The sequence below is a fragment of the Stereum hirsutum genome, assembly GCF_000264905.1.
Source record: "Stereum hirsutum FP-91666 SS1 unplaced genomic scaffold STEHIscaffold_1, whole genome shotgun sequence".
Lineage (NCBI taxonomy): Eukaryota > Fungi > Basidiomycota > Agaricomycetes > Russulales > Stereaceae > Stereum > Stereum hirsutum.
The window spans coordinates 1,317,968-1,338,393 of record NW_006763131.1 but is presented as its reverse complement, the minus strand read 5'-3'; the positions used below and the strand labels follow the sequence as shown (position 1 = coordinate 1,338,393).

At 51.9% G+C, this 20,426-nt stretch overlaps 8 protein-coding genes across 8 annotated transcripts; 5 read left to right on the top strand and 3 right to left on the bottom strand.

Moving 5' to 3' along the window:
- Nucleotides 1–192: 192 nt before the first annotated feature.
- Nucleotides 193–1,264, top strand: STEHIDRAFT_164451 (uncharacterized protein; the record flags this gene model as incomplete). Its single annotated transcript, XM_007298604.1, has 3 exons — nucleotides 193–322; nucleotides 402–567; nucleotides 634–1,264. The coding sequence occupies 3 exons, from the start codon at nucleotides 193–195 to the stop codon at nucleotides 1,163–1,165; spliced, it is 828 nt and encodes a 275-aa protein (XP_007298666.1). The 3' UTR covers nucleotides 1,166–1,264.
- Nucleotides 1,265–1,359: 95 nt separating this feature from the next.
- STEHIDRAFT_164450 (uncharacterized protein) lies at nucleotides 1,360–3,029 on the top strand (the record flags this gene model as incomplete). Its single annotated transcript, XM_007298603.1, has 5 exons — nucleotides 1,360–1,687; nucleotides 1,756–1,878; nucleotides 1,967–2,559; nucleotides 2,633–2,735; nucleotides 2,805–3,029. 5 exons carry the CDS (start codon nucleotides 1,360–1,362, stop codon nucleotides 2,918–2,920), a joined length of 1,263 nt encoding a protein of 420 aa, XP_007298665.1. The 3' UTR covers nucleotides 2,921–3,029.
- Nucleotides 3,030–3,733: 704 nt separating this feature from the next.
- STEHIDRAFT_151447 (uncharacterized protein) lies at nucleotides 3,734–5,692 on the bottom strand (the record flags this gene model as incomplete). Its single annotated transcript, XM_007298602.1, has 5 exons — nucleotides 3,734–4,324; nucleotides 4,387–4,478; nucleotides 4,537–4,611; nucleotides 4,665–5,569; nucleotides 5,655–5,692. The coding sequence occupies 5 exons, from the start codon at nucleotides 5,690–5,692 to the stop codon at nucleotides 3,734–3,736; spliced, it is 1,701 nt and encodes a 566-aa protein (XP_007298664.1).
- Nucleotides 5,693–5,822: 130 nt separating this feature from the next.
- STEHIDRAFT_151446 (uncharacterized protein) lies at nucleotides 5,823–6,500 on the top strand (the record flags this gene model as incomplete). The annotated part of the gene is made up of 1 exon (XM_007298601.1): nucleotides 5,823–6,500. One exon carries the CDS (start codon nucleotides 5,823–5,825, stop codon nucleotides 6,498–6,500), a length of 678 nt encoding a protein of 225 aa, XP_007298663.1.
- Nucleotides 6,501–6,859: 359 nt separating this feature from the next.
- On the bottom strand, nucleotides 6,860–8,591 carry STEHIDRAFT_151445 (uncharacterized protein; the record flags this gene model as incomplete). The annotated part of the gene is made up of 6 exons (XM_007298600.1): nucleotides 6,860–7,070; nucleotides 7,133–7,206; nucleotides 7,266–7,907; nucleotides 7,975–8,135; nucleotides 8,193–8,276; nucleotides 8,387–8,591. The coding sequence occupies 6 exons, from the start codon at nucleotides 8,589–8,591 to the stop codon at nucleotides 6,860–6,862; spliced, it is 1,377 nt and encodes a 458-aa protein (XP_007298662.1).
- Nucleotides 8,592–10,799: 2,208 nt separating this feature from the next.
- STEHIDRAFT_88821 (uncharacterized protein) lies at nucleotides 10,800–12,864 on the top strand. Its single transcript, XM_007298183.1, has 6 exons — nucleotides 10,800–11,043; nucleotides 11,191–11,300; nucleotides 11,446–11,574; nucleotides 11,674–11,895; nucleotides 11,957–12,507; nucleotides 12,570–12,864. Exons 1-6 carry the CDS (start codon nucleotides 10,929–10,931, stop codon nucleotides 12,724–12,726), a joined length of 1,284 nt encoding a protein of 427 aa, XP_007298245.1. The 5' UTR covers nucleotides 10,800–10,928; the 3' UTR covers nucleotides 12,727–12,864.
- A 4,363-nt stretch (nucleotides 12,865–17,227) lies between these two features.
- STEHIDRAFT_46539 (uncharacterized protein) lies at nucleotides 17,228–18,297 on the top strand (the record flags this gene model as incomplete). Its single annotated transcript, XM_007297944.1, has 3 exons — nucleotides 17,228–17,600; nucleotides 17,718–17,837; nucleotides 17,915–18,297. 3 exons carry the CDS (start codon nucleotides 17,228–17,230, stop codon nucleotides 18,295–18,297), a joined length of 876 nt encoding a protein of 291 aa, XP_007298006.1.
- Nucleotides 18,298–18,410: 113 nt separating this feature from the next.
- STEHIDRAFT_143545 (UPF0014-domain-containing protein) lies at nucleotides 18,411–20,312 on the bottom strand (the record flags this gene model as incomplete). Its single annotated transcript, XM_007298599.1, has 9 exons — nucleotides 20,288–20,312; nucleotides 19,906–20,150; nucleotides 19,786–19,818; nucleotides 19,696–19,730; nucleotides 19,534–19,639; nucleotides 19,395–19,473; nucleotides 19,212–19,331; nucleotides 18,940–19,135; nucleotides 18,411–18,488 (listed from the first exon to the last, which is right to left on the bottom strand). Exons 2-9 carry the CDS (start codon nucleotides 20,132–20,134, stop codon nucleotides 18,411–18,413), a joined length of 876 nt encoding a protein of 291 aa, XP_007298661.1. The 5' UTR covers nucleotides 20,135–20,150; nucleotides 20,288–20,312.
- Between the last annotated feature and the right edge of the window lie 114 nt (nucleotides 20,313–20,426).

Below are 20,426 nucleotides of genomic sequence, written 5' to 3'. Positions count from 1 at the left end.
AGAGCGAAGTTGCGAAACGGCGACCAATGGGCCCGCGTGGACAGATCTTATCTTATCTTATCTGAGGCGATTGGACGCTTTGACGAACAAACGTGTGTTGATGTTCCTGTCTCAGTCCGAGTCCTTCCCCATGCACCGCAAAGAAAATGTCTCTTTTTGTCTCCGTCTTCATCCACATCCACGACCACGACCATGAACGCTCTCGCGACACATGAGCCCCCGGCTGTGGGTATACGCCCTTACGCTTCTGACGACGAAAAACAGGTCCGGTTCATGGTCGGGCAGGCTCTCATGGAGCCTCTTGCATTCGCGAATAAGAGTTGTGCGTTTTTATGGCCTTTTTGCTACCTTTTTTTTTGAAGTCAATAGTTGTACTTTATGCTAATAATGTCTCACTGTAGCATACTTTCACCCGCTCACGCTAGCTGTATGGATTGCTGTTTCGTCTATGTTTGCCCAGTACATGAACTGGTGGCCCAATCCCGAGCAGTATGGCTTCATGGGCTATTTCGTGGTCCTGCCCGCGTTCTTTGCGCCTGCGGTTCCCATTCTTGCTCTCACAGACTGGTCAGAAACCACCGCCTATTTGTTTGTGCCTTCTTCTAATAATGTTGTATCATTTCTTGCCAACAGGTTGAACCGTCCCTCGATCGAAGAGAACACCGAGAAAACACTCCGCCGACCTGATCTGTACAAAATTGACCAATACTACACCCGCTCCCCTTCGTCGGGCCTGTACCTCCTCACTATATCCGACAAAATAATCGGCCTTATTGCTCTCGACGCCTCGAAGTCATCCACCTCCGAATCTTCCATCGCTCCTGCCTCCGCCGCTCCATCCGCCACAGAACGCAAACAGATGCTCGAGTCGAAGGGTACGGCGACCATCGCTACAATCAGGCACATTTTTGTGGAGGAGCCGTATCGGCCCGCGAAGCCTGAGGACGACTTGTTAAAGCTTGCCGTCAGGAGGGCCTTTGAAGGGGATAAGACAGTGGATCGCGTGAGGGCTCTCGGAGGCAGATTGAGGCCAACGGTGGAGGAGAGTCTGAGGAGGAACGGATTTGTCCCCGGCGAGAAGGAGGGGACATTGGGATTCTTCAAATGGGAAACTAGGTGGTACACTCTTACGAGGGAGGCTTGGGAAGCTAAGGAGAAGACGTAGACTAATGGGACGTCTTAATCACCTTGAGACTGAGAGATGATGGAAATCGGAATTGTGTGAATATCACCCTACGTACTGTATACTTCAATGTATCGGCCACGCTATTTTGGATCTGTATACGAACGTACACGGGATATGTAATGCGCAAATGCGAACGCGACTTCGACGCGACGCGTCTCGGGCAAAATTACAAGATGGCGCTCCTACTCCCCGCCATCATCTCAAGCAGCTCCAGAACCCAACAATCACTACTCATCCTCCAGTCATCTCTCGTTCAGTCTTCGCTGCCTATTCTCCGCTATATTCTTTCGTCTGCTTCACATCCGTCTACTCGAAAGAATAAACCTCGAACTCTTCTGTTCTGTTTTCTCTACCCGCCTAATTCCCTCCTCCCACCTGCAACTGGAGAGTTCTCATCTGAGTCTGAGTCGATTCAGGTCTTTGATAGGACAGTATGTGTACCTGGGTACGATGATGAGTATACGGATCCGGGAGAGTTTATTCTCAATACTTTGAAAGCTGGTATGCACATCTCTGTTCACTCCGAACTTTTGGCTGATCCCTTTCCTCCACCTGGATCCGATACAAAGCACCGCCAGGGCCATTGAATGTAGTCATAGATTCAATCGACACTATTTCTGCAGACATCGGCTCACCATCGAAAACATATACTATCGTAGCCTCCATATTGACCATCTTGCGTTCCCGCCCCTGTACGCTCTCGCCATATATCTTTTCTCTTCTCCTTTCATGCTCTTAACAGAAAATAACCCTGAACTCGGCTGACCTCTCGCAAACTAGCCTCCTCTTTTATTATCCACATTGTCGCCTCAAACAACACCTCCTCCTCCTCCTCCACCACCACCACACCAACGAACCTCCTCTCCCTACTCCTCTCCCCCCGTCTATCCTCCTCCCTCACCCACTTGACCGCCCATCCACCCAGTCTCATAACCCACATCGCCTCCACCCACCTCACCGTCCTCCCACCCGCCGCCTCCAAAGACGCAGATAAAGAGGGTGGCGCGGTCAACGTGGCGAGATGGTGGCAGGTTTTTGGGCCCATGACGGAGGTGGGGAGAGGTTGGGAAGTCGAGAGGGTAGTTTTGGGAGCAGATGGGGTTGGTCTGGGAGGGAGCGTTTCTGAGGTCTCAGGGCCAGCGAAAAGCAACAGTACGAGAAATGTGAAAGAGGATGGTGAGGCGCGCGCGCAGGAGATTGTGGTGGAGGTTTTGGTGAGGGGAAGTGCGGCCAGCGCACATGGGACGAGGAGGAGCGTCGAGAGGGTGTTGGAGGGTTGGAGCTCGAAGCTTGGGGCTTGTGAATTGAATGAGTTGGGGAGTTTGAAGGGTATTTGGACGAGGAGAGGTGTGGCGTCTGGCGGAGATGCTCAGGTGAGTTTTTAACGATTTCTCTGCCGTGATCGCATTTCTCAAGTGATCTGTTGCTAAACAATTTCACTTTTAGACTTCGTCCAACGATCCAACCCATGCGTTGTCGTTCAACCTTTCTCTGACTGCAGAACAGCAACAAGCCCGTGCGGGTGTGCCACTGCCTTACATGCATGAGGGTACGTTCTCTTTAGTCCAGTATCAATCCTGATGGTCAATTAAGTTCGATGTCTGCTCTATCCATGCAGGTCAACAACTGCATGCACAGACAAATGCTTCATCAAGTGCAGGAGCTATCTTTTACGACCCAGATTCTGCGGACGATATAGACGACGATGACCCGGATGAAGATCTAGACATCTGAGGACCCTGAAATCAGTGAAAAATGGTTTGATTGTAGAAAATAGCTGGAAGGAAGAGATTGTTGTTGTACAGTAATTGCAGTGCAGATATGATGTGCGTGTGGCCACGACAGACAAGAAAAGAAGTAAACAGAAATGATGGAATCGTGACCAGCTACGTATCATTCCTGGTCCCTTTAGGGGACAAGGTCTGTTAGGAGCTTAGTAAGCTTAGAATCGTCAAACAGCCAGATATAGTTAGCCTTCCTTCCACCGGCACCCTCCGTTGCGTCCAGAATGGCCGACTCGCGTGCTTGCCACGCTGCCGGCTGGCCTTCCATCCTCCTCCACTCTCGTCGTCTCGAGCTCATAAATAAGGCCGATGTTCGTGCATTCCCAATACAACCCTACTTGAATAAATATCGCATCTGCATGGCTCGATTGGAAAAGAGGCCAACATCTGTGGATCGCCCCGGCAAGGAGGGTGGGCAGGGCGGTCCACAGAGGTCGGCATCTTCACACCAGTTGTCAGTGTGGAAGGAAATCAGTGTATATATACAATATTGCATGTCCCGGTGCCACATTCTATGAGGCATATAGCCCAATCTACATCAGGAGAGGAATCCTGAAGTAGAGTATCTCCTTCCCTTGGGTCCCCAGGACACAGAACGACTGGTAAACTTCAAGGATTTTTTTTGGACGCGGGGCGGAGCTCTGCGCGAGTTTACCGTCAGATTAACATCCAAAGCAATCAATATATTTTCTATAACTGATAGCTAAAGGGACCAGGGTAGGGCCCGAAAGGGCAGTTTATAATACAAGCAGTGAGAAAACGTCTACACAGTATCATACAAAGCCGGTGCTTCCTCGCCTTCTTCAGATAAGTCAAGCGTACTGGCCATCTCAAATATAGCTACCTTCCACTGTTCGACCGTATCGATCTCCTTTACTATCTGATCCATAACCGCATCACCTCTCGTTTCGACGTCCTTATCAGGTCCATATGAGACATTAGCGAGATCCAGAAACAATCGTTCCAGACTACGCAAATACTGATGAACGCGAAGGCCACCTTCTGAGCCTGAACATATTGTAAAGTATTCCTTTGGCCCATCGTTCGGTGCAGGAGCCATCAGCGCAGGACAATATATGTCGATCGTGTCAATGAACTTCCAGGAGCTGGCCCCCCTAACTTCAACAAAGCGGGGAAATGAAAAGGCTTTCCTGTTCTCGTTGAAGCGTTGTTTGAGGTTCTGGATCTGTTGTAGCTTGCCCTCGAAGTCCGTCTCGTGCCTAGCAGACGAGATGAGATGCCCAGAAGACGTAGCAGGGTGCCAGTGAGGGCGCCGGTCGTGAACGGGAAGACCAGCACGCTGGGAGCGCTCTTCAGGTACTGGCAGTGCTGAAGGGCTGGACGTATCTGCGGACTGGTTGTCATGAGAGATGTCGATTAGCGGCGAATTCAATTGAGATCGGTACGAACACCTACTTCTCGGACGTTAGAAGGCATTCGCTCGCGAGCGGTTTCTCGGATAATTTGTGCGAGCTCGTTGTACTGGGCTCTGCGCTTAGTAATCCAGGCTATACGTGATGTCATGTCAAGCGAGGGCGGGGGGTCGTAACATAACTTGACACTCACAGTCAGTAAAAGTTTCGAGCTTCTCGTGCAGGTCAAAATTATTTCGGTGTAGGTCCTCAACCAAATTCTCGAGATCTAGAAATATTGATTAGCACTCAGACATAATCGTTAGACATGGGAGACCTTACCGGACTTTGTCACAAAACTAGCCTTGTGCTCTTCAAAACTCTCCTTCGTTGCACGCTGTACAGCGAGCAACTCTGACGAGATCTCTTTCAATGCATCTATGTCTGCATCCTTCTCTTCTCTCCTCCCCATCTTCTCTTCCAAACGTTCTTTGTTCAATTCTATCTGTGCCCGAAACTCGTCGCGTTGGTCTTGAGCAAGGTCTATGATCTCGTCAAGGCGCTCCTTTAGAAGCTCATGTCGTTCAGTCGCCGCCACCTCCATCTCGCGTCGTTCGGCCCCCTCAGTCTCGCGGAGCCGCTTCTCGTCCTCAAGCTTTTCGCGGACCCTTACCAACTCCTCTTCGAGCTCTGTGACGCGCCCAGCACCTTTCTCATGCAGGCGCTCGCACTCTTCGATGAGTTCTCGATCGTGGCGTTTGCACTCCTCCGTGAAGGCATCGAAAAACCTTCCCAATGCAGCTTTACATTCGGTCCTCACAGTTTCCGCAAGAGACATGTCCTGAGGAGCTGTCTCGTCACGACAAGAGGCGATTGGCTGAGCAGTGGGTGCAGGACGTTCGGGAATCGCGCTCTCCATGGTCTCCACATGTTCAGCGTACTCTATGTCCACTTTATCAGGGACAGGGACGCCCGCAGATGCGAGAGCATGGAGGGCAGCGAGTTTTTCCTCGAGGTCTCGCTTGAGTTGATCCTTCCACTGGACGACGTCCTGATCGCGTCTCGCTTCGTTCTCCTTGAAGATTCGATCGCGCGCCTCCTCGCTGCGACGGAACGCGTCCTGGCGAGTTTTCTCAGCCTCCTCAGCCGTCTGAATGACGTCTCGTATCTGGCGCTCAACCTCGCTCAACTTCTCATCCTTTGCTGGTACTGCTGGGTCGTAGATTGTCAAGTGCGTAGCGGGGCGACTAAGGATATGTTGACAGAGAGGAGAACGTGATCGACTCCGAGTCTTCTCGGAGCGCCTCTGTAAATAATCAGATGCGGCAGAACGGGCTTGAGCATTCTTGCCACAACGTTCGGCGGACCATCCGGGTGACTGAGATCTTCCCCTGTAATATCCAATGTAGGAGGAAGTAATTTGAGAGCGAGGACAACTGCGCTGGATTTCGTCGTAAGTGTCAGCGGGAGTTATGCTCGGACAGTGAGGCAGTCCGCGGGATGGAGAGGGAGACGATCGGCGGGATGGTGTCTTTGTTCGACAAGGAGACGAACGAAGAGACAGAGGTTGCTTCGAGGGACAGCGAGATACTGGTCGCACCGATGATCTGCGTGACCGCCGCCGGTCCAGGGATGGGGACCGATATCGAGGCTCGTAACGCGAAGAAGTGCGTCCTCGTGGTTCGAGTCCCATCTCAGACGGTGGCCTATGGCTACGGCGACTCGAACTCTGGCTCGCTGATCTACGTGGTGCAGCAGCCATACGAGGCACGTTGTAAACATCCACCGTCACAGGTTCTTCTATTAGCACAAGCGGACTGCGCGAGCGAGAGCGACTCAGGAGACGACCATGGTGTCCGATTCCGCGGTAAGATGGTCGTGAGTCTGACCTGTTGTGGTTATGCGGGGAGTGACGGTGCGGAGACTCGGAGGGGGGTCGGATTAGCGTCTGTGGACGAGTTATGGCAGGAGAGCGAGAGCGGTATCTGGACGAGCAGCGATACTCAGGTGACTTCGGGTGATCAGGAGAACGCGAGGGATAGTAGTAGCCGCGGCCTCGTGGACGTCTGCGATAATAGTCAGGCGAGGGTGACCGAGACCTGGAGCGAGGACCTTTGCCAGCTGGTGGAAACGAGCGAGAACGAGGCCGAGGGGTGTATACGGGTGGACGGGGACTAAGGCTACAGTGAGTTGAACGACGCGACGACGGACGTATCTCAATGGGCTGGGGTGGCCCTTCGGAGCGCACAGGCGGAGGACGACATGACACGGGCGACTCTGCCCTCTCCGAGTAATTATAAGTGATGCCGCCAACAGTAACAATAGGACGGCCTCGTCGTATGGTCGAGGAAGATCGACTGGGATATCTGTCAACAAAAGGTGGACTCATGCTACGAGGACAGCTGTCAGGATGACATGGGCGTCGATCGATGATCGGTGGTGGGGGAGAAGGTATAGAAGGAGGAGGTTGAACATTTATTGCGATGGGAGACATAGGTGTCGGCTGAGGAGAAGCCATTGCGAGGGTTTGCAGCATATCAAGTTGTATAGGTGGGCACGGACGAGGTGTCTCCGGACGATGAAACGATATGCCCGACTCTGCGGGAGACATGCTCCGAGGGACTGGAGAAAGTGAGGGTGGGGGCCGTCTGCAAAACACGGGAGACCATCGAGATGGATGGTTGCCAGATTGGTATGATAGTGGAGTATGGCTTATGGGCGGTGATACTGGCAGCGGAGAGTTGAAAACTGGAATAGGGCGTGCGCGAGAAGACGCGACGTATACTGTCGGCACTGGCCCAACCACACACCCGACGGGACCAGACGTATGGAATGTAGGAGGCGTTTGAGCTCGATCATTCGCAGTAGGTGGGGTGGCAAGAATCTACAATAGGAAATGGCATCAATTAGAAGGCGACAATGGTCATGGTTCCTTGAACTCACAGTTGACTGAGCATTACTGGGAGCCATGGCCCTCAACACGTCAGACACGACCTCCGTTGCTGGTGTTCCGCCGAACAGATTATCGAATGTTTGTTTGGCCTGGTCACGGCAAGCGTTCTCGAGCTCTACGAAATGTTTGCAGGCAGCACGTAGCTGCGACATAGAGTCCTCCTGCTTCTTCAACATATCGACATACAAGGCTTTTGATTTTGTGCTGTTGTCTATGTAGTGCTTCAGAGCATCTGGGAGAGTCTGGTTTAGCGTTGGCTCTTGTGAGATAGACGTGTTCTCCGCATGCTGGGTGCTGTGCGATGTTGACTGAAAGCCAGGTGAATTGTGGTTCGCCTCCGGAACGTCCGAAGATAGCGAGGAGTGGGATGAACACGACGAGACAGTGGGTGAGATCAGTGGCCAGGAAGTTCGAGATATAGGGTGAGTTGCGACCGGCGTCGGATAGGGATATGTCGCGTATGCCTCAATCTGAGCAAACAGTTCTGTCCACGCATGTTGGCCACGCCGTGTAATGGCGGTATGCCTGAGGAAATCCATGAGTCGGGTGGACATATTGTGCAAGTCTTCGAGCCTGAGGATACATTCTTGAGGAGGGTCGCATTTGCGACGTTGGTACGAGATCAACTCGATCTGCGCGATTGGTTATTTGTGAACGGTAGTCGACCGGCACGATACAATGAGACACGGCGAAGCTTACCATGACGAGGACTTCCTGCATTTTGGGAAGATCACCGAATAGCTCCAGGTGGGAGACTAGTTCATTCAGCACTTGTTGGACTATGAACTCCAACAATATGAAGGTACGCGTGTAACCCTCGACAGCAAGCTTTGTTGCCTCGAACTTTAGAAGGCGACAATCTGACGTGCGAGAGTCAGCGGCTACAATTAGAGTAATATAGCGACTATCGAATTTACCAGGACGAGTAATCAGTAGTTGTAGTTCGTTCGTCCAATCCTGAACGAATTGGTACAGTGGGGGGCTTTCGCTGGTGGTCCCATCTGAAACACGGCAGTCAATGGTCAGAAAGAGATAGCAGACATGGCGGCAATTGACTCGCAGGTGTGCAGCATCCATCCATGAACTATCGGATTTTTCTGAGCGAATGCACCGGTCACGCCCCTGGGAATAGGGTCGCGGGCATCAGGAGCCGGGCGCGTTCTGATGAGAGCGAGCGATATAGGGAAAGTGTCGGGGTTAGAGATATCGACATTAGCGGTGGCGAGAGCCTGTCTGAGTTGCCAGCGCCTGGTGGTATGCGATGAGGGAGCGCGATCCTGATACCCGGGCGATACGTCTGGCGCAGTCTGGTACATGACTGCAGAGTTACGTCAAACTATAGGGGGTGGGGACAGTCAGAAAGGGGGATCGGGTGCGCAAGAGATTGGGGAGAAGGACGCCTGTGCGAAAGGAAGACGGAACCTCGATGTTATATAGGGACCACGGGTGGCGTATTTTGACGCTCATGTCCTATTGTTGATCGGGTCACCGGTAACTTACACTTGCCGCATTGGTTGTCGTATATTTGAAGGAAGTATGCTGACGAGAACAGAGCGGTAGTGTTGCCTCGTTCTGCCTCGCTGCAGCTCGTGACGCTATCGCGGGAACGTACGATCCAATATGCGTTGTACGTTCGCCGAACAAGCACCTCTATTTTTGACGATAGCATGAATTTCATGCAACCAGAAGCATGCAGTCACCATATGTAGTAAGACCAAGACGTGATGTACCGATTATCACAACCCGAGTGATATATCCTTGTTAACGAAGTGCAACAAAGTGAAAGGTTGTATTGCTCCGACCAACCCAGGGTGCTAGCAAAGTAGGAAGATGCCTCGATGGCCATTCTGAACGAGAATAGATGGAAAGAGGTGGCGTGAGCAACTTCCAAGTGTGTTCGTCCACCAAATGCAGCAAGATACTTTCTGAAGGAAGAACACATCAGCACGCTATGAGATATCAGCGACAGAAAAGAGAGCCGAAGGAGGAAGGGGTGCTCCGATTGCAAATTACGACCTTCATCCAGCCAAGTTGTCCACACACCACTCGGCGGTTAACTACTTCGCTCCACGAAAACGGAGGGAGGAAAACGCAGCACGATTCGGTGGGACGGCTGTCAGGTGTCTTGCTTGGTTTCGTCATAGCACGAAGTGATAGACAGAAAATGGGGTAGCTCGGAATATTGGAAAGGGTATGACCTGATGACTTAGAGAAACTCACTGGTTCTGCTTTTCGCGATTTTCAGTGCTGAGCGCGTCACTTTTGCACTCAGACATGGTGAACATATCAATGTGCCTTTGAGCCTTTTATTGTCTAAAATATGAGCGGAAGATGACAAACAGAAGGAAAATGGGTGTGTTTTGTAGTGATAGTGGTGGAAGGAAGCAACTCGCGCCAGGTTGTGTATGATTCCGGACCCGTCGGGCTACTGGATACCGTGAGCAGGTCGATTATTTGGTTTTATATGAGCACCCTATCCTCCTTGGGTTTGAAAAATTATTCTAGTCGTACATAATAATACATACTGTACTATTTCGACCCCAAGTTCAGTCACACGTCACAGGGACCCCCTCGGTGAATTCCATATGGCCGACGGTCACACGTCACAGGCCGCTGTGAACCAAGGAAAAACCCTTAGAAAATCAATATTTTTCGGCTCGCGCCTCCGGCGCGACATATATGGGCATTTTCGGCGATTTCCGGCCCCTTGTGAACTCAAAGTCACAGCGGGGCGCGGCCTTCGGCCGCTATGAACTACGATTTTGCCAAGTTCACGGCGTCACAGGTCACAGGCCGTGAACTTGGGGTCGAAATAGTACAGTACTACGGAACGAGCATCTTTTAGCGTTGCTCGCTACCCACCACGCCTAGAGCGGACCCAGAACCTGAAGGGCCACACGTCCAAGGGCTCGAGCCAGTTCCAGCCCACGCCACCTTTCCGCACTACGGCATCTCCCGCCCCTGCCAAACAAAAACCCAAAAAATCCTCTTCGTGCTTTTTCCTAACCATGCAAATCTGCCCGCATCTGCCCATCTCAGACTCTACGACCGTACTCCTGCTAGGGTTTCAGTGTGTGGATACAGATGCTTTCCTCCTCAGAAGGGTCGTCTCTAGCAATAGAGATTATTCGAGGAAATGAGGAGGTGGTTTGGCGTGTGAGAATGGAATTCCACTGGTGTTTGTAGTCAGCTTGCAAGGCCGATTGCCTCGGTGGTCCGGTGGTTTGCAGGTCGTAGAGGACACCAGATATTTCGTACGCATTGTGTAGTGTAATTGACTGGGATTCTTATATTTTCTCTCTTTTTTACCCCTGCATCCCTTTCCCACGAATGGTTCGCTTTGAACTTCGAATTCCTGCGATTACATTGATCCCGTAAACACGAGGAAAAGGACTGCCAAATGACTGCGAATGACTTCACGATCCCTCCCTTCTCTTCCCGTTTCAGCCCGAACCTCTGTACGGATCAATATCCGGCTAAGTAGCAGCTATAAAGAGCGGGGCCCCACCCGAGAGCCAACCGTCTACATTTCCCTTCTTCTTCCCCTCCGGCTACCCCAGTCTTGGCTAGAGCAACTTTCCTTCAACGTTTTCGACTCAGATCCGCACAATACCTAGATTTCTAGAGGAGGATACCTTGATCAGAGACTAGAAATGCTCGCTGCAGCCCGTACCCAGACCGTAGCACGCACTGGAGGCTTGGTCCTCCGTGCTGCTGGTGTTTCGACCTGGTCCCATGTCCCTGCCGGTCCTCCTGATCCGATTCTCGGTGCGTTCATGTTCATGACGCGTCCCTTCCAACCCAAACTCGCTCTTTCGTCCTGCCGTGCCTTTCGACATATGTTCGCGTCCCAGTCCGCTGAGAGTGGTTGCTGACTGAACCTCGAACTCGACGGCGGTGGTTTGCCTGGGTTAGGTGTTTCGGAGGCGTTTAAGGCGGACAAGGACCCAAGGAAAATCAATCTCGGTGTTGGTGCCTACAGAGATGGGAATGGAAAGCCCTACGTCCTTGGTGCTGTGAAGAAGGTGTGATCCTCGTCCAACTCGTTTGACTTTCTAATCCTTCAATACTTTGGGCTGACCTGGTTCCTGAATGTTTGTTTTGAACGTTTTCCTTTCGGGAATGTACCTTGTCATGTGGCGCCTGCGGAACACGCTGGACGACCCGTAGGCTGAGGAAGCGATCCGGGCTAGCAACGCCGACAAGGAGTACCTCCCCATCACCGGTCTTGCCGACTTCACGAAGAACGCAGCCAAGCTTGCCTACGGAGAGGATAGTGCTCCCTTCAAGGAGAACTCGGTGCGTTGACTCGTGTCTCCTGAGTGACAACACGAAATCTCATCGATTGCTTGCTTTGCTCGGCTTGTGCTCTGTCGTTTGGCTTCGGCTTGCATTCAGATCGCGGTCACACAATCCATTTCTGGGACTGGTGCCCTGCGTATTGGTGGCGCTTTCCTCGCCCGCTTCTACCCGCACTCGAAGGTTATCTACTTGCCCGTTCCGTCGTGGGGCAACCACACGCCTATCTTCCGTGACTCTGGCTTGGAGGTCCGTGGGTACAAGTACTTCAACAAGGAGACTGTCGGTCTCGACTTTGAGGGAATGAAGGCGGACTTGAAGGTCAGCTCTCCTACTATAGGTTCTCGCCGAAATAATTTATACTGAATTTCCGCCACCATAGAGCGCTCCCGAGAAGTCTATCGTTCTCCTCCATGCCTGTGCACACAACCCCACGGGTATTGACCCCACCCCAGAACAATGGGCCGAAATCTCCGACATCGTGAAAGAGAAGCAGCTCTTCCCCTTCTTCGACATGGCCTACCAAGGTTTCGCGTCCGGCTCCACCTCCCGTGATGCCCAAGCCGTCCGCCACTTCGTCTCCCAGGGCCACCAGATTGCTCTCGCCCAGTCCTTCGCTAAAAACATGGGTCTCTACGGCGAGCGTGTCGGTGCATTCTCGCTCACCACCTCTGGACCTGAGGAGAGGGCGAAGGTGGACAGTCAGATTAAGATCATCGTCAGGCCGATGTACTCGAACCCGCCTCTGCATGGTGCTTTGATTGCCAACACCATCTTGAGCAAGCCGGAGCTGTACGGAGAGTGGGAGGGAGAGGTGAAGGGCATGGCAGAGAGGATCATCAGCATGAGGGACAAGTTGTACGACTCGTTGACCCACACGCACAAGACGCCCGGAGAGTGGGGACATATCAAGTCGCAGATTGGTATGTTCAGGTGCGTCGTTGTCTTTCACGCTATGGACAAAACCGACTTACCATTCCTCAACCGTGCTATAGTTTCACCGGTTTGACCCCACCTCAGACTAAGGCGTTGGCGGAGAAGGCGCACATCTACATGACTGCTGACGGACGTATCTCGATGGCGGGCTTGAACGCTAACAACATTGAGTACTTTGCGGAGAGCGTGTCTAAGGCGGTCAAGGGAAACCTCTAAAAGGCTTCGCTCCCTTTGTCTAGTGTGGTATAGACGTTTGTGACATCTTGGCCTTTCAGTCTTATAAAAAACATGGATGATTACTCTTTCAAATGTAGTGGATGGAATTCGATCTCTCTCGTGGTCTGCATGTTCGCCCAGTGAATCGGATCCGGGCGTGGGGATCGGCTCCGTTTGCGGTATCCGGAAAGGGAAACGCCTTTGCTTCCGTTGAATGATGGGCGAGAGTCGGCGCTCCGGAACCTTGGTTTTAATTTAAGAGCTACTTAAGCCTCAGCCGCACGCCGCGTTCGCCACTGATCTTTCATCTTCCTTCCCACTTCATTTTGAACCTCCTCTTCATCGTTTCCCTCGGTGTCCGCCTTCCTTCTAGCTCGTTTACTACCATTGGAGCAGCAGTGAGCCTGCCTCATCCTTTCACATCTACCGGCCTGACCACGAATATTTTGCAGGGTCAGTGGCACCGTATAGATGCACGCCACGCCGACAGTGCCAATCCAAAGATCTCCTACGCCCGCCTTGCCTGGCGCATGGCCAGATATCTCCATGAGCAGCATTTCACACGCCAACACCATAGACTCGATCTCGACTTCTGAACCTGGTTCTGAGGTCGAAGCCGCTGGCGGGCGCGTCGCAGCCAAACACTCTTTCCTCCACGTTCCTTCGCCCACTTCACGCCCCTCCTCTTTTTTGTTCCCACCCTCTTCCTCTGCCACGCCTCCTCCAGCTATGGCGATTCGTTCTATGCACAACTCTGCTGCATCCACACCGTACAGCTCTCGTACCCTGGGAGGATTGGAGGAGCCTTTGCGTGATGACGGTGATGTAGATGATGCTCGTGCGAAGCCCGCGAGGTTGGCGGGTACGCCATCGACGTTCGGCTTACGTTCTCCAGAACAGTCATATTTCGGACATTATGATGTAGGTGCATCCTTGGTATGACTAACTTGGATGGATGCTGATCATGATATATAGTATGAGGAGCAGGAGCAGGAGGATCTTTCCAGTCCTCGCTCTGCATCTTCCGGACTTGCGGTATGTCATGTCACACTAGTGTGTATCATTGAACTAGTCACGAACGTTTTACACAGGATGTCGAATCTTACTCAACGGACGACGACTCGAAACCTTCCTCTCCCATTACACCAATCGATACCATGCGCCTCTCGGCCGTACAAACAAGTGGTAGTCAGACTTCTGAAGACGCTAGTTTCGATACTCTTCCCACTAACCCTCGACGACTCTCCGTCAGCGCCAAACGGGCGTCTGCCATTCATCGACCTCTCCAAGCAATCATCGCTTCCTCTCCCTCCCCTTCGTCCTCCCCTACCAACCCGCATCTGCATCAGGCTCAGGAACATCCGCCGCTTTCAGACCTTCCCTCTCTCTCTCACTCGATAGCCACTGCGGCCACCAGCAGTCAAACTGTTCCAAGTCTCAACTCCACCCTCTTTTCACCGCTCGCTACGCGACGCATGGTCCGGCGTTTGCCCTCCACCGCTAGTCTCTCCGATAGTGCCGATAACTGTAACACCAGAGAACCAGAACAATCAACTTCAACCTCCGAGCAAGCGGAATTCACGCCTCTTGTTGACCCAAAGGACGTGACTTTCTCTCACCTCAACACTCAGGCCCCCACTGTCGGAATCTCGCCTTCTGGGTCTCCTCTCATCATACTCAATTTCGCCGAGCCCTCTTCTCCTTCATCTGCACATTTCTCGCCCCCACCGGATGCTCACGCCTTGGACTGGGCTGACTCGTCGACGTCTTCTATCGCACATGAATCTTCGTCGGCTTCAACTGATCTCGATGCACATAACAGCGTCGGGGAGAGTCGACAAAGTGGCGAGACGTTACACGTTGGGGCTCGTGCTACTCATTCCATTCAGTCGCACGCTCCTCCTTTGGTCCCTGACCCGCCCTCGTCTGATCGTCTTCCTTGTATCGATCTGGAGGCCTCACCGGCACAGTCCAACAACCTTGCACGCCGTCGCCCTCTGTCGACAGCCTCTAGGTCGAACTCTGACCTTCATATGCCTGCTCACCGGGACATTGACCTTGAGCCCGAACATGGTCTTCCTCCGGCTCCGGCAAACAGTGATCAGAAGTCGAAGAAGGGTTTCATGAAGTCCGTTCGAAAAGCCTTCAAAGGAGGACTTCAGAAACTCTTCCATTCTAGTTCCAAGGATCCTTCCGGCGCACCCTCAAACGAATTGGCTCCTACTCTAGACATTCGCAACTCCAACAACCCCGATGTTCATCCAAATGATCATGCCAACGGCATTGGCCGACGCATCTCTCCTTCTCCTGTGCGCTCTCTCGATCCCATAGATGCGTTTGCGCCCCTAAGCGTAGTCCTTCCGCTCCCACTCTCCAACACTTCTCCAGACCGCCCTGTCAGTCATGTGAGTCGTGAAGTGGACGGGGACGGAGACGAAGACGAAGATGAGGATGGGGCGGGAAGTGCTAGGATGCTCAACATCGATGGGGATCCGCAGGTGTTCAGACCTGCAAGGCGTATCCCGGAGCGCCTAAATTGCCAGAATGATCAAGGAGGGACACAAGAGAAAGGTTCGACCCAGGATGTGCCATCTCCGGCTCCAGAGCCACCCGTTCGCAAACGGCGACTCTCGTTCGCACTCCGCTCTCGCTCTCGCACTCGCACCTCTAGCGCGTCCCGTAACGCCGGGATCAACGCATTCGAGCCTACTGCCACACATAGTCCCCCTCCTCTTCCAACAACAGCAGTGGCTGACGGCGCCACACCGAATGGAGACCCTACCACTAGTCTTCACACCGTCCGTCCGCGTTCATCCCGCCGATTTACACTTCCCCCGGTCTTTTATTCCCGACACGTGGCCTCTGACATGTCTCCTTCATTCAGCGGAGAGCCCGTGCAGAGCCCAATAACGGAGAGTGGACCCTTGAGAGCTGGGCTGCCAATTATTCCCATCTCGTCTATCCCTTCTGTTCCATCTCTCCCAGCCATAGAGAGTGATGGAAGTCCTTTCATGTCCTCAATCCTCGCGGTGGAAAATGGAGGAAGCCCGCAGACGAGTCCGGATACGGAGATGGAAAGGGAGCGAGGGCCCCGGTCGCCATTTCCTGTAGAGTTCCCGACCATGGGAGGGTTGGGCGTGCCGAGCAGAGTTGGAAGTATGAGGCAGAAACAGAGGCCGGTTTCTGCGATGCTTTCGTCTGCGGTCCCGTCGACATCGACAGCCTCGAGGCCCCTCACTGTATATGGTGAGCTGCCTAGCATGAGTGAATTTGGGACTGGTGGCGCTGGTGGGAGGTCATCCTCTACGGTTCCGTCGGCGAGCGGCCAGAACAAGAGACCTCGGAAGAGTGATGGGAACGACGCGGGAGAGGATGGGGAGGTCGTGAAAGGTTTGGGATTTGAGGTTTGAAGGTTTGAAGTACGAGGGGGGTAAGTGCGTAGGCAGGCTCAGTGTCGGAGTTGCCTCGTTCGTATTGATTTTGTGGACATTATTCGAAATTTCGTCGCATATATTTTTACTCTGACTCTTGGCTTCAGGCCCCAGCATTCGTTTCTTCAGCTTATTTTTATCAGTTTCTGTACCTTCTCGTCGCATGTGTCTTGTCTCCACATAGCTCCAGAGTCCAGCATGCAGCCTTAAGTATTCTTGTTGTTGCGCTAATTCGCTTCGCCGTGTGATAATGTTGGTTTCGATCGCCGCACACTTGTAAATATTGTAGAGGGCTGAGACGGTATTACTATGATCAAATCATGATAATGACGTGGAACACTCGGATTCGGAGGTGAATAAGTTCTGGTGTCCGAAACGACAGATAGGCCCAATAGGAAACTCCGGCCACAACAACGGGACCGTAGGAAGTAACAAGTCTTTCGCGACCTGCTGGTTTTCACTCTTACTGCTGGATCTCTTGCTTGCGGTATCAGCTGACCATTTACTGTAAGTTTTCCTTCGAGCTTGCGGGGACCTGCAGCTTGGGCCGGGGTCCTCGAAACGCTCTGTACTTCAAGTTCAGCACGGGCATCTTCAGCCTGAGCGAACTCCAAAGTCTGCACAACCGTTTTCCATGTATCAAGACTGACTCCCATTCCTTATGAGCTCAGCAGTCTCGCTTGAGCTCCATCATCCCGTTGTCACTAGGCTTTAGTTAATGACTACCATCATCAGCGTGGCGTTGAAGAGTGAGATATCTCCGCAAGTTGCTTTACTTGTACATTCAAGCTGAACCTCCGCAAACCCGAAACGAACCACGGAAATAGGTGTCGATGGGAGTCGTTACTTCCCAGAGGTTCTTTCCCTAGGAACTCATTGGAAGGGGCCGACTTCTCTTAAACGAGTAGTAATATTGTGAGATTATTCAATAAGTATCTCGAGTCTTCTTCAGAAGGTGTCACTGTTTTCTTTTCTCACCTCGTCTAATATTAATATGTTCTGATTCCAGCGGTGACTCGTATAGCGTCTTCGTCGAATCGACTTCAGACGACCAGAAGACGAAGACGAAGATGATAACACATTGGCCATGCTCTCCGACTCAGAGCCAACATGGGTATGTCGTTATTATCGCATCTCCAGCAGCAGTCTGTCCTTGTTTTTGTCTTTGTCCTGTGGAAGGCATCATACTTATAATTGTGACCCATCAGGTAACACACCTCTCCCGCACATGGCGGTCGAACATAGACGAGAAGTTCATTGAACCAGCGAGCTCAGACAACTTCGCCGTTTCAGGTGCCACTGCTGAAGATGACCTTCATTCACAAGTGTCGCGTTATCTCAATCTATCTCCACAGACGCGGAATCACGAAGCATCTGACGAGCTCGAGTCCACGGAGACTTTATATGGTGCGTCACCTCCCCTCTGCGAGCTGGGCCATCAATGTATCACATCTTATAGAATTAGTATCACGCGCCAGTCTACCTTGGACTGATTTTTCTTTGTTATCTGGGACAGTTTGTTCATAGGTATCAACGATGTGGGCTGCTTCCCAGACGAAGATGACCTGGAAGAAATGATAGAGAACAGCGTGATAGATGCCCTGCATAATTTATACGTCAAAGCTCACGCACGGAACTTCCTCATAACCGACATCCCGCCAATGGATCGATCGCCCGCAGGTTCGATGAATTCATCTTGCGATCTCTCTTACTGGTCTACTTTCTGACATTTGGTTTATTTCCACTTCACGAATCAGCATTGAACACAGACTCTCAGTCCTCTCTCAAAGATCTCGTGACCGCATGGAACGCACATCTGAACTCACACTGCTCCTCTTTCACACTGTCAACACCACAAGCTACAATCCTCCTCTTCTCTGCGCATACCGTAATATCAGACATCCTCGACGATCCTCAAGATTACGGCTTCAGGGACGAGGATGTGACGGGGGAAGGAGGTAAGATATGGAGTGACGAATTGCATTTGACGGGAGAGGTGCATAAAGTGCTTGCGGAGAGGATAGTCAGGGCTTTGTCCAGTTTGGAAGGCAAGTCAGTTTCGAAGGGTGGCGCGGAGGAATCGCAATCAACGAAGAGGAAGCGCGGAGAGAAAGAGGTAAGTTTGCTATCGTTGATTTGATAGGTGCTGAGATTGTGGAATGGTCACTTACGTGTCTTATAAGCTCGATCCCGAAGAGAACCTAAGCAAAAAGGCAAGGTAGCGGACGACTTTGAGTGTAACAGCTGCTTGAATCATGCGTACGGAATAAAGACGCTGCTATCCCCTTCTGCTTTTGTCGACACCGCGCAGCCCAACAAGATATTGTACATCTGGAGCGACAAGTGATATCAGCTTAAATTGCCGCAGTAAAAGGGCTCTGTTATCCCGGTGAGTATGGTATATAACGAGATTTGTACAGTACGAATAATGGTAGGATGTGCAGTAGTTAATCAATCGACGTATAATCATAAGTAAATCGGCTCTATATGATATCTGTGGTATGCTAACGTCCATCGGATGGATGACTGTCACATTCAGATACTCTCCGCCAAATTAATGCGCGTGATGGTCATCACCTCATCCTAATAATCTCTCAAACTCCGATCCCAAATCTCCACAACTCAATCCTTTCCTCTGACGCTTACTGACGCTCCCGACCGCCCTAACCACCTCCTCCTTTGACCTTGGAGACTGCCTCGAGAATAGTGCCTTCGTTCCCATAACGATCCAGGACCAGCACTTATCCCTCGCCCTCCACATCGCATGAGCCCTCGTGTCGACTCTCTCGCTCCGTATCCGGTGTCCGCTGTCGGTGACAATCATGAGAGCGAAAATGGTGACCATCATAGAGGAGAGGGCGGAAGCTGAAGAAATCATGAACATGATGACCATTTGGAGTTTTGCGGCTTGTTCGACGGAGGAACCGCCTAGAATGGCCCCAGTCATCATTCCTGGGATGGCGATTATTCCGAGTACACTGGATGGGTGTGAGGTGAACGTAGAACGCAAGTTAGTGGTCGAGAAGAGTCGAGGTGGAAGTGAAAGAGACGCACCTCATTTGGTTTATGGTAGGCGTAAGAGCTAAACGGAGAGCCTCTTTCACAATCGGTTTGCATGCTTCTAGCCTCGAAGCTCCGAATGCTAGGTACGTCTCCGTCTTGTCACGATTTTCACTAGAAAGGGAACCCGGAATCAGGGATGCAGACGAGTGTGAGGGTATCAAAAGCAACACGTACTCGAGTTCTTTTAGAATATAGGTTAAAGACACGGATACTCCAGATAAGGTGTTTCCACAGAGCATTCCGACGATTGGAACTAACATGTGTCAAATGCCGTCAGAAACGTGTTAATGGTAGGACAAAAGGCGGACCTCACTGTATTCAAATGGACGCCAAAAGGGGCGTATGCCCATAGCAAAATGTGCGCCGATGATCGAGATGGGAATGGTGCATATCATAAGGCTGAGGAAGACAGATAGAAACTGAGCCGTGCGTCAGGACAGAACGGCAAAGTTTCCAACTTAGGAGGCGAACACACCATATGTTCGTATCGTCGCTTGCATTTGTTGAGAACTGTTACAGCAACTGTCAGCGGAATGCTGTAATGATAAGAGATGGTTTCACGTACCTGTCTCACATGTTCCCATGAAGTTCAACAGTACTGTAGTCACAAGAAGCTTCATTAACTTCTGCTGGTTCGACGCCGTCGGACCAATGAGAACAAGCGTATTAGCAGAATACAACTCACCAGTAATGCCCGCGACCGCCCACAAATTATTGGAAGCGAACACCTTTTGCAAGATGAGGGCGACAACTGCAAGTTGAATGATACATCTGAGGGCAGCGGCGAGTAAAGACCGACCGACGCCCAAGTCGAGTGTGTGCGAGACAAAAGCATTGAAAGCTATGAAGGCGAAACCGAGCCCGACGTTGGACCACTCAAGGTGGGTGTTAGCTTGAGGGGTGTGTCCGTCCATGTCGTCAAAGAGCGTGCTGCAAAGCAGATTTATAAAGCGACAGGGACACCCGAGGAATACGGGGAAATAGAAGGTCAGCGGTGCGCCTTGAGGTGAGCCAGAGCGTCTAGATGAATTTGGACGTGGGGAAGGAAAACTGGAGCAGGGGCTTACGGTATCCGTGGTAGGATGGTAAAACAAAGGCCGGGGCGGCGCGCGTCCTGTCGTTGTAGAGGAGAGAAACAGCCATTGCCGTCGAGTTTTAAGCAACGCCTTGTCAGATAATTTCGATCTACTTGATCGGAAACCGTGC

Excerpts from the sequence above, each read along its gene's own strand:
- STEHIDRAFT_88821 (XM_007298183.1), top strand. The coding sequence starts at position 10,929 with ATGCTCGCTGCAGCCCGTACCCAGACCGTAGCACGCACTGGAGGCTTG. Across the intron at positions 11,301-11,445 it reads TCCTTGGTGCTGTGAAGAAG|GCTGAGGAAGCGATCCGGGC; the intron begins GTGTGATCCTCG and ends GACGACCCGTAG. Across the intron at positions 11,896-11,956 it reads GAATGAAGGCGGACTTGAAG|AGCGCTCCCGAGAAGTCTAT; the intron begins GTCAGCTCTCCT and ends CCGCCACCATAG.